At 42.4% G+C, this 15,530-nt stretch overlaps 1 protein-coding gene across 1 annotated transcript in view; it reads left to right on the top strand.

Moving 5' to 3' along the window:
- Nucleotides 1-15,530, top strand: part of CFAP46 (cilia and flagella associated protein 46) — a 3,596,153-nt gene that overhangs the window by 2,681,748 nt on the left and 898,875 nt on the right. Inside the window, exon 47 of the mRNA XM_044056880.1 lies at nt 4,372-4,545. Coding sequence (XP_043912815.1) covers nt 4,372-4,545 — 174 coding nt within the window. The remainder of the gene's footprint in view (nt 1-4,371; nt 4,546-15,530) is intronic.

Raw genomic sequence — 15,530 nt, 5'->3', positions numbered from 1 at the left:
GATCTCCTTCACAGACTGGGTTTCGATAGAACATTCAGAAGTTTTGTTTGACTCCTTTTCACTGGATTGTTTTCCTGAGGTGTCTCCTGGATTCCTCAGTTCAAAGAGCTTTTTTTCCACAGGAAGACGTTGATCTTTTCCTTTATTCCCCTCAGTCTGAGGCTTCATCACGGGAATTTCTCAGGATTCTATTATTCATGGCATACATGATTCTCATGATTCATTTAGTAAGACTCTATGGGAGAAATATTTAATGGTACCTAAAATCTGCATAGTCCCAGCATCAGTATCTGCTGACATTGTAGACTCCTGTATTGGGATTTGTCAAAAGGGCACTGCTTTGGCAAAGAGACCAATTTTATGTGAAAACAGGCCTCCCATTTCCCTCTCAGCTCCAGCACAGTCTGTAACTAGCACTACCTCAGATATTGCTTGGGGAGGTGTCTAAAGGGAGTAAATGTGCAAGGTCTTTGGAAAAAAAAGTACATATCTCAACACACAAACATAAGAGATATTGGCAGTAATAAATCCATTGCCCCCTCTCATCTATGGTTTCCTGAACTGTTAAAATTGATTGCAAACAATACCACAGTGATGTGATGCATAAAAAGGGGAGAGCCAGATCTTATCCTCTGTCCAGACTAGCCATTGTAGCCTTAGATATAGCTTTTCTTTACAAGGATTTTACATTCTGTCACAGGAAAATTTTCTGGTAGTCAAGCTGAAGGACCAAGACAGACCCTCCCAAATGGAAACTGAATCAGAGTTACTTCCACAAATTAATCCAGCTGTTGTGTACACCTCAGATACATCTATTTGCATACATTTACAAGAAACAGCTGGCAAATTTCTGCTCCAGGATTCCTTGCAAGCAGACCTGGACAACAAATGTGTTTTCATTTTGTTGGGCAAGAATGTTCCCTTATGCTTTTCCACCATTTCCACTGATATCCAGGGTCATTCTCAAGATAAAGGAAAAACTCTCCAAAGATCATAGTGGTAACTCCCTTCTGGCCCAGGCAACAGTGTGGTTTTCCCTTCTTTTTTAATGGACAATGGCAATTACCACAACTTTACTTGCAGGCTGGACCTACTCAGACAAGACAGAGGTTTGATGCACTCCAACCTGAAATAACTTCAACAAACTGCCTGGATGATAGAGTATTAATACCTCTGAGGCACTTATTTTCTGAAGACATGAATTAATGGAGGCAAAGAAACCTTCTACTAGAACAGGCTTTGCCAGGATCATTGTCTAGGGCTTCTGGAACCTCATCCTTCCTCTTTCCAGTCTTCTACTAGAACAGGCTTTGGAACCTCATCCTTCCTTTTCCCAGTCAGTCTAAGCCTAACCTGTGGTATTCTGCCATACAACACAGTTGTCTCTTCAAGCAGTTTACATTCCTTCAAGGGACAATTCAGTGGCAGATTACTTGAGTAGAGTCCAGGCAGATACTCACAAATGGATGTTAAACAGACAGGTCTTCCTGCAGATTGTCCATCAGTGGGGAACTTCTCAGACAGCTCTCCTTGTCACCACTTGATCAGGTAGCTTAGGCCTTTTTATTCAAGGAATCTATGCTGCAAAGCCTTGGAAAATAGATGCCATGTCATTTTCCTTGAAGGGAAGATTCCTTTGTGCTTTCTCTCTCCTACCTCTTATTCCCAAGATTCTTCTAAAAATCAAAAGGACAAGCCAAAATGTAACTGGTGATTCCATTCTGGCCCAGACAGCAGTAGCCCCCCCCCCCCTTCTCTTTTGTCTACCTCAGGGCTGTCACCACAAGTTATGTCACAGGATGAACTTGCTGACACAGCAAAAGGGTTCTCTCATTCATTTGAACCTGCTGACTGTAATCCTGTGAATGATCAGATTCTGATAACTGTTAGGTACTGGAATTTACAGGATGTGGTCCAGGTATTACAGAAGGTTGGGGAAACCGGCGACTAGAATATCTTATGTTTCTAAATTAAAGACATTTTCTGCATGGTGCCACAGAAAGAACCAAGACCCTTACCAGGTGGGTATTTCTCTTGGTTTGTCTTACTTGTGTGAGCTACTCAGTCCAGAGCTGGCATGTTCTTCCATAAGAAGACATTTGTCAGCCATTTCTGCCTTTCTCTTTATGGTTTGAGGTCAAACAATTAATTTCAGGCCGCATAGAAAACCCATCTCCCCCTCATTTGAGCCTGTATTGTGTCTTGGAAAAGTAGAACCCCACCCCCGAGCCAGCTTCAACTGCTTCTCTAAATCTTTCTACTTGGAAGACAGCTGTGCTAGTGACCCTTACTTCTTCCACCCTCGTGGCCTTTCCTCTTTTTGTTTTCTTTTTTTCATGAAGATAGGTTTACGTACAGGACTAGCCCTTCTTTTATGCCTGAGGTGATCATTGAGCTGGCTTTGAATCTGCCTGCCATTATCCTTCCCCTTAAACAAGGGACAATAGCTTTGAATCTTCCTACCATTATCCTTCCCCTTAAACAAGGGACAATAGCTTTGAATCTGCCTACCATTATCCTTCCCCTTAAACAAGGGGCAATAGCTTTGAATCTGCCTACCATTATCCTTCCCCTTAAACAAGGGACAATAGCTTTGAATCTGCCTACCATTATCCTTCCCCTTAAACAAGGGACAATAGCTTTGAATCTGCCTACCATTATCCTTCCCCTTAAACAAGGGACAAGGAATTCTGCACTCTTGATATCTGCAAAGAGAAAGGGTATTCCATTGCTTGGATGTCCACTGGCCACTTGTCTACTGTCTTGACAGAACACAACCAAGTTTATCAGAAAATCAAACCCCTTTTTCATTTTCTTTCTGGATAAAAGGTTGTTTTTCCCTTTTTTTAAGCAAACTGTTTTCATATAGGTCTCTTATGCCTTTTTCTTTTGTTAATCTTTTTAATGGTGCTGAGCTTCTGCGTTTGGTAAAAATATTCTACCCACAGTTGCTTATTGTGATGCCTTTTTGAAAGGTCTTGATACCATAGCTAATTTGGAAGCTGTAGCTTGGTCTTCTGTACATATTTTTACCAAGCTTTACAAAGGTGATGTCACTTGTAGAGCTAGAGCTGGATTTTCTAGGTCCATCTTGGAAGGAATCTGAGACTCCGGCTCTGTTCTCATTCCTCATCCCTGAACACGAAGTTTCCCAGTAGTTAGTATTGATCATAGGAAGGACATAGTACAGTTGCGTAAAAATTCACCATAACAGTGAATGTCTGTCTAATTGCTGTTGCAGTATTACATCCCTCCCTTGTTCCAGAGATTTCGTCTTGTTTTTAGACCAAGGTGCTATCCTGTCCTCCCTTTTTGGTTGACATGTGTTTTGTGGTGACCTCTTATATTTGTTGACTTCCTAGCTTTTTGATCAGGGGTAAGAAAGTCCTGAGATACTTCACAGCTGTGCATACCTTGTGTATTACACAGCCTTGACATATTTTGCTTACACTTTGGACTTATGGCACGAGAGGAAGACATCTGCTTTGGTATCCTGGCTGTATGGCTACTCCTGGTGGAATATCACAATGGATAGTAATACTGCAACAGTGACTAGTCAGACATGACTGTTATGGTAACTACTTACACAACGGGATTTTCTTACAATCTTTTCTTTCTACTGCTTGTTAATGCTTACTGCTTCACCAAACACTCAACAGTTGCAGACAGTTATCTTCAAGGGGTTATTTCAGCATTTAGTCTCACAGATTTACTTCAGAATGTTGAATTTCACAAACTTCAAATTTCATATGATCGAGACCATATGATTGAAGTTTTGAAATCTCGAAACTCTGAAATTAATCCAAAAAAAATACAAAACCAAGTTTCTCAACGTTTTTCCCCACACCCCCACTACTTAAATATACCAAATCCGAGATCGCACTACAGCGAGGAAAAGGAAATCTCCCATTCCGCGCTGTATGCAGATCTCCATTCAGAATTTCCAGATTTCAAAACTTACATCATATGGTCTCGACCATATGAAATTCGAAGTTTTGGAAATTCGACATTCTGAAGGGAACCCAGTCTCACACACAATTGTTCAAGTTAATGTCTGTTATTTCTGTGGTACTATTTAAGCATTGTCATATCATGACAGTGATGGGATTGGTCTGGAATATGCATTTCTGAAGTTAATGAACTTAGGACAGTGTTAAAGCTGGTTATCATCAATTTGAGAATACATTTTATGGTGGTATATCTTATGCTAATACCAGGACATATGTTTACTTATATTAATAATTTTCACAGTTGCATTGCTTTGATGGTGATGATGACATACATTTACTTATGTTAATAATAATTTTCAGAGTTGTATTGCTTTGATGGTGATGATGACATACATTTACTTATGTTAATAATAATTTTCAGAGTTGTACTGCTGCAATGATGATGAAGGATGTGTTACTAGCAGCCACTTCTGACACGAGTAACTCCGAGCTGGCAGCGCTATTGCACCTTCACTGCCAACGAAGGGAAGCAAAAGACCGCGGAGAGAATGGTTTCCTTAAAATGGTTGAAGAAAGGATTAGCGCAATTTCAATGGTAAGGTTCCAGAAGATAAACTGTACTACATAGAATTAATGATTCCATACTTAATGCCCAAGTTTTTCTTTTGCAAGCATCTGTATTTATTTATCTATACTGCATATTGTAGCATTTCGTAGGCTTCATCTGAAGAAGTCATTACATTTGCTTATTCTTAATTTGTATGGATGTATTTATTCATTCATCTTGTGTGTCTGTGTGTGAAAATGAGAGAGAGGAAGCAGCTGCAAAATTACGGTACTGCATTCTGTTCGGTTTCTGTCAGAAGTCTGACACTTAATATTATGCGTTGTGATAATTCAGAGCTGTAGTTCTTACAAGAAACAATGAAATGTTACATTTGCTGTTAATTTTTAGGGTTTCTGTATCCCTTGTTCCTCCACATTCTTGCTATTTTTACACATACACACACACACACACACATATCTATATATTTATATATATATATATATATATATATATATATATATATATATATATATATATAAATAAATAATATATATGTGTGCGTGTGTGTAACTCCAAAATCAGTGCACCCTGGAGTAGGGAAAATGATCAGTGATCCTACAATCTCAGAGTTAGCATATGGTTTTCCTATCTGCCCTTTTATTTTTGCTGTTCTGAGGATTATAGTTTCATTGGCAGTTACTAATTATTAATTACTAATTATTATTAGGACTAGTAATTAATTATTGTGATTAGTAATAATTAGATTGCACTAAACTATTGATATGTTGTCAGTCTTCATTTATCCTTGACCTTTGGGTGCGGTTCTGATCCTCGGAACTCGATTGGTTTTTATACCGCTCATGCAAACCAAAAACTCTTGAGCTAAGTTCCTACCCACAATACCCCTCTCCGGATTACCTCAGATCTCATTTGTCTCTCTTGTCGTGTCAGCTATATCTTGTCACAGCTAAGTATAATCTTTATAGTTTTTCATACCCTTTTCATATCTTCCATTCAAAAATGTTCCTACTGTACTATTACTTTTCTGTTTATCCCTCTCCCGTACATCTCAGTGATCTCCTCTACCATCACGGGCAGTTCATTTCTTGTCTTTACTAGTTTCTATCCCACCTTTCCTTGTTAAACGAGTGAGTGGGCTGTTTTCTTTTACCTGACGGCATTCTTAGTCTAACATCATTGGTAGGACTTTCCTTTCTCTACCTCCTTTTTTTTGGTAGCTTGGGCCTACCATTGTTGGTAGCCATTCCTTTCCTTTGTGTGAATGTATGGTTCCCTTTTGGTGTGAGTTAGTGATGTCTGTTGACTTTTCTTTTTCTTAGTCAACATGGTGGATAAATCCAAGGGAGCAACCGGGTTTAAGCAATGTCAAGGTTGTGGTAGAAAGATGCCCAACTCTGATGGGCACTTTTCTTGTGTGTATTACTTGGGCCAGGCGCATCTTCAGCAAGATTGTAGCCTTCAGTAACTGGGTCCTTGTGAAAAGGAAAAACAAATTAATCTTAAAAGGGTTAAATAAGTCTTCATTTGAGGAGGCTCTGTCTAAGACCGACACAGCTTCACCTTCCTCCCCCTGTTCTTCCTCTAAATCTGGACTGGGACAGAAGAGGAGTCATTCAGTGCCAGCATCCCCTTTGGCGCTGGCAGCCAAGAAACATAAACCTTCAGCTCCCACACCACCAGTGGAACCAAAGTGCGAAATTAAAAAAATGATGGCGTCATCTTCCTCGGCACCATCTGCTGTAACAACTTTGGCACCACAGGTCTCGGTGCCGGCCACCTCGTTACTGACAACTATAACTTCCCTATCAGTACCAGCTGCACCTGTAACACTTGCAGAAATATTCAAATCGACATCACCCCCAGTGCCAAAACCTAATATTATCAATGTACCCAGGACAACATATTCTTCTTCAATTGACCCTTTTTGTGGGACAGTTCCCAAGTCCATTCCTAAAAATACCAGAATCTCCCTCAGGCTTCTCTGTCTCTCCCTCCATGAGTCTGACTGAAGTCAATGTTGTGAGGTTGGTGGATCAGTTCCTAGTGCCTAGGGGTCTCTCTGTCTCCCAGGCCGCACCTCATTCTAGAGTTGGATCTTCCTCTCCCAGGACTCCACCAAAATTTCCTCCTGTAATCCCCCTCTGAGGGCTTAGGGCTTACGACTCCAGTTGTTCTGGTTCCAACTTCTCTGGTGCTGACAGCCTTTTCCTCTTTGGTTCCGGGATTTGCCTTGAGTTCCACAGTTCCATCAGGACCATCGGACTTCTGGGGCCATAGCTCTGCTGCTGGATCGGAGGGTCTTGGATCAGCTCCAGCCTTTTGTACGGAGTTGTCCTTGACTCTCAGAGCTTTGGCTGACATGGGCTTTTCCTTTGGTCCTGCTTTGGTGGTAGGTTTCTCGGAGCAGGGTTGGACCAAGGATCAGAGGTTGTCCTTCTTGAGTCCATGCTCCCATCCCTTTTCAGGGAGACCTGCCTTCCAGGTTATGGAGAGGGCATTGGCCTCTGCAGGTTCTCAGCTAGCCTCTCCAGCATCGGAGTATTATCCCAGGATTCCTTCTTGCCCAAAGCTGCCACCACCTTCCACACCTGGACAGCGAGCACCTAAGCTGCAAGATTCCCCTGATCAGGGACACTTTTCTTCCGAGTCCTCCCCAGAAGAGTCCCACTGAGGAGACACCCAGGAAGAAGATGTGTAAGAGGAAATGCCTAGATTTCCCCCTCAAAGAATCTGTCACAGAAACACAGATTTTGATGATGGTTAGGGTTCTCCTCGGTTACCCCCTGAAGATGTCTTTTTTAGAGACATTCTAGAAATTCTGAAACAGAGTGGTACCTAGAAGCCCAAAGACCCTACCTCTGAGGAGGAGGTGCACCTGCAAGCTTTTGGTCCTCCCCCCATCTACTTCTTGGGTGACCCCCCTCCTGTTGATGAGATTATCAAATTGATCACGCAGTGGGCTTGGACAGTCCCTGACTCAGTAGAGCCAATCCCAAGGAGACTGGACAAAATTGTTTTATCACTAGAAGACCACCAGCATTGGGCTAAGGGGTTAGCAGTAGATGCCATGGTGGTTGCAGCAGCCACCAAGAAGGAACTTGCAGAAGAGAGGTTCCACTGTTCATCCCCCTAATCGAGAGTCCAGTGTGATGGACAGATTCAGAAAGTGAGTATATGCCTCATCGACTTTCGCTTTAAGGTCCTTGAATTTTATTGCACACTTTACTAGACTCCAGAGTGATCTGATCAAGGAGTTGTCAGATACCCTTGCAGGAGCTGTGTCTGAGGAGGTCCAAGATAATGTGGCCTCCCAGCTGGCTACCCTGGTGTCTATTTCCATCTCATCCATGAGGCTCATGGTGCATGCAGCCAAAGGGACAACTAGGGCAGTGGGTTCCAGAGTCGCCATAAGGCAACACGCCTGAATGCACTTATGTGAGTTTGCAGAGCCACTTAAGTCTTCTTTCGTCAATGTTCCTTTTGACGGATCTTCCTTGTTTGGCCCCAAAGTCAGAAAATCATTAGCCAGGTATGAAAAAGATGGAAAGATCCTGTCTACAGTGGGCATACATTTTTTCTGCTCCCCAATGATCCTACTGTAGGAACTAGAGGAGCAGTAAGATATGGTTTAAAAAATCCCAAGGGCCTTTTCAGGACACACGTGACAGTAACTCACCTCGGGGCAGATGGGAAGTACCATTGGAAGATGCCGACCCCGCAGCAGAGGTGGCCCCCAAAATCAGTGCTCCAGATATTCTTTCTCTGGGAAACCCTAACTGTGCTCCTGAAAGGTGGCCTGATTACTTACCTCTAGGTGTAAAGGATCATTGCCAGAGGTTACCACCTACTCTCATTTACTCTCATTCCAAGATCAAGAAAAAGACTCCCCAGTGTTTCACCCAATCAGAGGGATCAAGCATTTCTGAAAATTCAAAAGCTGCTAGAAAAAAACAATCATCCAAGAAGTCCCATCAGACCACATAGGATTCAGATTTTACTCAAGGTTCCTTTCAGTGCCAAAAAAGACAGGAGACTTGAGACCAATTTTAGATCTCAGCCTTCTGAACAAGTTTGTTTAGCAAACAAAATTTTGGCTGGCCGCAATACAGTCTATCCTACACTTCTTAGAGGAAGATGAATGGATGTGTTCTATAGATCTTCACGATGCATTTTACCACATAAAAATGGACAAGTGCTCCAGAAGGTCCCTTGCTTTCAACTAGGAGCAAGTCATTTTCAGTTCATAGTGCTGCCCTTTGGCCTCACCACAGCCCCCAATGTGTTCACCAAGTGTTTGGCAGCTGTGACAGCTCACTTGAGACTGCACGGATTCTGGGTGTTTTCCTATCTAGATGAGTGGCTTATCACTGCTCCCACCAGGCATCTACTGCTTCAAGCAACAGATTTCATTCTTCACCTGTTTGTTCATCTGGGCATTACAGTGAATCATTCAAAATCTCAACTAAGTCTAACTCATGATCTGGATTTCATAGGACCACATCTAAATATCACCACTTGTTGTACACCTTCCCTTCTTCTACACAGTCTGCAGAAGATAAGATCCTAAGTACAAGTCATTATGTCCAACAAAGTTCCTGCGCTTTTAGTTTTTCAAGATCTAGGGTTAGTGGCAGCACCCATCACTTTACTTAAACTAGTAAGATTTCACATGAGACTACCTCAATGGCTTTTGGCATTCCAGTGATCCATCCTAACACATTCAGTGACGCATTCCATTTTAATCACCAGTCACCAGGGAGTGTTAGCAGATACTTTTGATTATGAATGAGTCTGTTTCCTTCCCTTACCTTATGACTCTTATTTTATGAGTTTGTAAAAATAATGCTGGAGAGGAGTCATAGGTGGTTCCATCTTTGGTAGGCACATTACAAGATTTTTACAACTATGCCACTGCTCAATATTAATAGAGACTCCCAAACTGGATATCACTGTCTTAGCAGCAGACTTGGAATGGAACCCTACTCCATAATCCTGACCTATCCATTCATCTGGGAATCATAGGCAGTGTGTTTTCATATTCATCTTCTATTAAGGCGATAAACTATTGATTCATATGCTGTACTTTTTGCAAGACTTATTAGCCAATGTATAGCATTCCACTGAGGAAATTTTTGGAATTGATCGAAAGAAACAAAAGTCCTGGCTTCTGGTTTCTACTTTTGACAGTTTCATGGTTTAAGTGTACTATGAAACAATGGATCTGCCTGCCAGGGCAGCAAGACTTTCCATAGCCCTGTACTTACATTTCAGGTCCACCTTAGCCCACTCAAAGAACATTCTTTATAGGCTTTTACTTTAAGCACACTTAATTGTGCTGTTCAGAAAGAATCTTAAGTTCTTAAAATCAGTAACAGGTAAAGGGCAAACCATTACTTCAGTATGTTTGAAGTGTTATCTTTCACAAATCTCTTTCACAAGGATACAGATGAGCCAGTGGAAAACATGGTTCCACCACAACCTGTAACCCCAACATTAAAAACTACTGGGAAGTAACATATTTCCACAGCTGGCTCCCAGTAGGGGCGCTGACCCACAGGCTAAGATACCTGCTGTTTTTAGACAGGTCACAGAAAGGTGTTTATCAGCTCTCACTTTTCTATGGCTTAGCTTTGATAGATATAATAAAGGATCTGATGTCATCAGTTTTCATTTGTTCTTCAGCTATTGGGTTCAGATCCGATCCTCAGAACCGAATGGCCTTTACTATAGTTTGTGGTAACCTAAAAGCTCTTGAGCTCCTCCCTACCCACAATAAACTAACCCCTAACATACCTCAGATCTCATTTACCGCTTTCACAAAATAGACGTGGTTATCAATAGCTCTCGAGTTTTTCAGTCAAATTATTTTTTCTTAAGCCTTATATCTTTTTACTATTTCCTCTTATTTATATGTATTTATATACATAGTATATTCCAGTTTACCATTGCTGGTATATTTTTCTCCCTTCTGCATCCTTTTCACATTCCGTGCATTTCTGTGTACCAAACTTGGTACTTTTCTTTTTTCTCCCTTCTGCATCCTTTTCACATTCTGTGCATTTGTGTGTACCATACTTGGTACTTTTCTTATTTCTACCTTACCCTTCTGTTATACCCTTTTTTGCTAGTTTACCTTTACTAAATTGTCAGAGAAAGGACCTTCAAGATTTAAAAAAATGTAAAAAAAACGGGGCCATAAGTTGCCTGTTTCAGATGCTCATGATCTGTGCGTGTACTGTTTTGGGCCCCAGAACACTTAGTTGTAGATCACTCCATTTGTAAAAATTTTAACTCTTTTGTGGTGGCTGGTTGAAAGAGTAAACTTATTCTAAAGGGGTTACTGCCTGCTAGATTTTCTGAAGCAATTTTTGGGGCTCAACCCCCCCAAATCAAAACCAAAGGAGTCTTCCAAAAGGTCCCCCAGTGCTCTTTAGTTCCTCTACTCCATCTTCATTGGATCCTCCATGTAAGAAACAGAAGATGGATCTGAAGTCCCCTGCTTCGAAGCCAAACTTTGTCAGATCCGACTAGTTTGGATACAGCATTTCTTCCTCTGACCCGATATTCGCCTACTATTGACCCAGTACCATCCAGGTTAACATCTCCTTTCTAGGAGAAATGACACCCAAAATCTCCTTCATTAGCTCCTTTCATTCTTCCAGGAATCTGACTGAAACGGATGTGGATAGGATGATGAGGTGATTCCTCTCAGCACAAATTCAGATGGTTCTTCCAGCTCCTATCCTTTCTGGATAGGAAGCCTTGGGTTGCACTACCCCTCCACTGTCTGCTCCTCCTCCTCTGATCCGACATTTAATTTCAGAGTACCTGAATCCAAGTCTGCAGAAGCTGTCTGTATTGGTTCTGAGGATACTGTTATCCTTGGCTTCAAGATCATCTCTGAGAGCTGTGGCTCTGATGAGTTCGGATCCAGATGATTGTTGGAGCCATAGTGTCCCCATCGGATCCAAGGTGGTTGTGTTGACTCCGAAGTTGTCGGCGCCATCTCTGTCCATCAGAGCCTCAGCAGTGGACAGCTCGGCTCCGACCTCTACCTTGGGTGGAATGCCTTCAGGGCAGAGGGAGTTGGCAGGGCTGGAAGCATGTCTTCTTGGCTCTGTTGACTTCCTTCTCCCTGGGGCATTCTGCATTTGAGGTGGTGGAAAGGGTTTCCTTTGCTTCAGCAGGTTAGACAGTTTCTTTCCACTCAGATCTTCCCTCAGGATCTCATGTGTCTTTGCACATTGAGCCTCAACATTTGACTCTACAGAGACAGCCAGGATAGCCAGCAGGCTATCACCATCTCATCTGATACTTCTCCGGAGCATTCCACTGAAGAAGGATCCCCAAGATCTCCACTCAATGACGTCTCATTTGGAGATATATTAGAAATCCTGAAACAAAGAGGTGGTTGGTCCTCCCAAAATCCTTCTCCAGAGGAATTGGTATTCCTGGAGGCATTTGAATCTGGCTTGTCTACCTTCTGGTCAGCTCCACCCACAAACAAGCTCATTGATTTGATCTCAAAGTGTGTATGGAAGGAACCTGACTCATTTGAACCTATCCCTCAGAGACCGGACAAGATTCTGGCACCATCAACAGGAAAGGAATTTTGAAGTAAGGGAGTACATGTGGATTCTATGGTCATGGAGGCGGCTACTAAGAAGAAACTTGAAGAATAAAATTACACTGTCCTTTCCTCTAACTCTTGAGTTTAGGCCTTTGGACAGGTTTGGGAAATGTGTTTATGCTTCAGCGACCTTCGCTCTTAGGTAGTTGAACTATTTGGCATATTTTACCAGGTTGCAAAGAGATTTGATTAAGGAACTGTCAAACTCGCTTTCAGGAACCACTACTGCTGAGACTCGGGCTTTTGTGGCCTCTCAGATGGCAACTCCACAGTCCATTTCTAACTCTTCCATGAGGATTATCTCTCATGCAGCTAAAGGTACCTCAAGGGCAGTGGGTTTAGGTATCTCTGTTAAGAGACTTCCCTGGATGCACTTCTGTGCCTTTGCAGAGCCCTTCCAGTCTTCTTTCTTCAATGCTCCCTTTGATGGAACTTCCTTATTTGGCCCTAAAATGAAGACACATTCTCCAGGTGTGAGAAAGATGAAAAGACTTTCTCTGCTGTGGGAGTATGTTTTTCAGCCCCTTAAAGGACCTTTTATAGCAGCCAATGAGGAAGATGAAAAATGTGGTTAAAGAAATCTCAGGTTCCTTTCATAGAACCATGTGGAGGCAGTTCCCCCAGAGGCAAAGGGGGGGGCTCAATTGGGAGGCATCACCTATGTGACAGAGGTGGCCTGCAAAACCAAGAGCCTAGAGATTCTTTCTCTGGCACACACTAGCACTCCTGAGAAGAGGTCTGATTTTCCACCTCTGGAGGCAATTGAGGGTTGTTTATCTCTGCACCAGAGAGCCTGGCTAGACTTCACAAAGGATACTTGGGTGCAGAGGATCCTTTCCAAAGGCTGTATAATTACCTTTTTCCTTTTCCATCTTAAGAACATTTCCCGATGATCCACCCAATTAAAGGAAAGCAGCGGCACTAGAAATCCAGAAACGGGTGAGAAAAAGAATCTTCCAAGAGGTCCCAGCAGATACGATAGCATCTGCAACTTACTCAAGAAAACAGGGGACTGGAGACCAACTTTGGATGTCAATGACTTGAACAAGTCAGTTTGACACACAAAATTTCAGATGGCCATGGTTCAGTCCATTATGCACTTTTTGGGCAAGGATGACTGGATGTGTTCAATAGACCTTCAAAATGTGTACTGTCACATAAAAATGAACAGACAGGCCAGAAGGTACATATGCTTCTGGCTTGGAGCCAGTCATTACCAGTGCAGGGTCCTGTCCTTTGGTCTCAACACAGCCCCAGGTGTTCACCAAATGCATGGCAGCGGTAGCAGCTTACTTGAGACTGCAAAGATTCAGGGTGTTTCCATATCTAGACAATTCACTCATCACTGCCCCAACCAGGCATGTACTTATACGAGCAAGAGATTAGGTACTCCAAACTTGCTGCCTTCTAGGAATTACAGTAAATTACAAAAAATCTCAGATACTGGAATTTATAGTAACAGTTTTCAACATGGTATCAGTAACAGCTTCACTTCCTTTAGCAAGAGTACAAACAATAGGATTTCAGGTCAAGAAAACTTTTCACACAGTAGAAAATTTTCAGCCTGATCGATTCTTCAAGCCTTGGGGTCAATATCAGCTGCCATGGTTTTAGTCCTCCTGGTGAGATTTCATATGAGAATTCTTCAATGGATGCTAGCAACACAATGGTCAATTATATTTCAATGAATACCAGTTCAAGTGAAGAACACACAAGCATGCAAGAGATACCTCTGGTGGTGGATTCGATCAGATCAGGTTCTACAAGACCATTCTTTCATTCTCACTCAGCCCAAGGCCATAGTGATCACTGACGCATGCTAGATAGGGTGAGGGTGGAGCATTTCCTCAGGAAAACAGTGCAAGGCACTTGGTCCTCTGAAGAGGCCAATTTGCATATCAGTGTCCTAGAGATGAGAGCAGTACTCTTAGCATTGCAGGCCTCTCAGAACACTCTCCCTTTGGGTACAATTGCGATTCAGACAGACAACATGTCAGTAGTCTGGTACAGCAACAAACAAGAGGGAACCAGGTCTTACCCCTTGTGTCAAGAAGCACTCAGAGTGAGGCAATGGGCGATCTCATCCATCTGCTTTCTGATAGCATTGCCCATTCCAGGAAAGTCCAATGTGATAGCAGACAAATTGAGCAAGTCCATTCTCTCAACATAAAAGTGACAAAATGACATCAGTAGGGCCAGCCTTGCTGTGATCCTTTTGCTTCTCCCTTAGACAACAAGTGCAGTAGTTTCTTTACCCTGATTCCCCACTTCAGGGGAATCACTGAGAGATGCTGTGCTCCACGTTTGGTCCCCCTGGTCTCCTCTATGCTTGCCCTCTGACTCCCTTAATTGCCAGATTTCTACAGAAAGCCACCAGGTTGAAGAGCAAAGTCAACCTCATTGCACCTTACTGGCCTTGGCAGGTTTGGTTTCCCTGTCTGTGGCCTCATTTACTATAGCCACCTTGGATTCTGGATCCGATTGCAGATCACTTGTCTCAGCTGACAGGCATGATTCATCTGGATATGTCATACCTCAAACTAACAGCATGGTTTCTTCAGTTCTGTTAATTGCCAGACAAGCTATGCTCTCATCATACCTCAAACTAACAGCATGGTTTATTCAGTTCTGTTAATAGCCAGACAAGCTATGCTCTCATCATACCTCAAACTAGCAGCATGGTTTCTTCAGTTCTGTTAATAGCCAGACAACTTATGCTCTCATCATACCTCAAACTAACAGCATGGTTTCTTCAGTTCTGTTAATAGCCAGACAAGCTATGCTCTCATCATACCTCAAACTAACAGCATGGTTTCTTCAGTTCTGTTAATAGCCAGACAAGCTATGCTCTCATCATGCCTCAAACTAACAGCATGGTTTCTTCAGTTCTGTTAATAGCCAGGCAAGCTATGCTCTCATCATACCTCAAACTAACATCATGGTTTCTTCAGTTCTGTTAATAGCCAGACAACCTATGCTCAAACTAACAGCATGGTTTCTTCAGTTCTGTTAATAGCCAGACAAGCTATGCTCTCATCATACCTCAAACTAACAGCATGGTTTCTTCATTTCTGTTAAGAGCCAGACAACCTATGCTCTCATCATACCTCAAACTAACAGCATGGTTTCTTCAGTTCTGTTAATAGCCAGACAACCTATGCTCTCATCCCCTGTCAGTCATCATATTCTTTTGTCTTCACACAAAGCTACTGCCAGAAAACTTTACAGATGGAAAAGGAAGGGGTTTGTTATTTGGGCTCATCTAAGAAATATAAACCCTTTTGCAGCCCCTGTGTTGTGTCCTTGAGTTTTTAGCAACAATTTTCAATGAAGGAGCTAGTTCCTGGACTATTAAGGTTCATTTGGCAGCAATCTCTAACTT

The sequence above is a fragment of the Protopterus annectens genome, chromosome 14.part0 (assembly GCF_019279795.1).
Source record: "Protopterus annectens isolate FY-2018-M chromosome 14.part0, PAN1.0, whole genome shotgun sequence".
Classification (NCBI taxonomy): Eukaryota; Metazoa; Chordata; order Ceratodontiformes; family Protopteridae; genus Protopterus; species Protopterus annectens.
The sequence above is the reverse complement of the archived record's forward strand: the minus strand, read 5'-3'. Positions and strand labels throughout refer to the sequence as shown.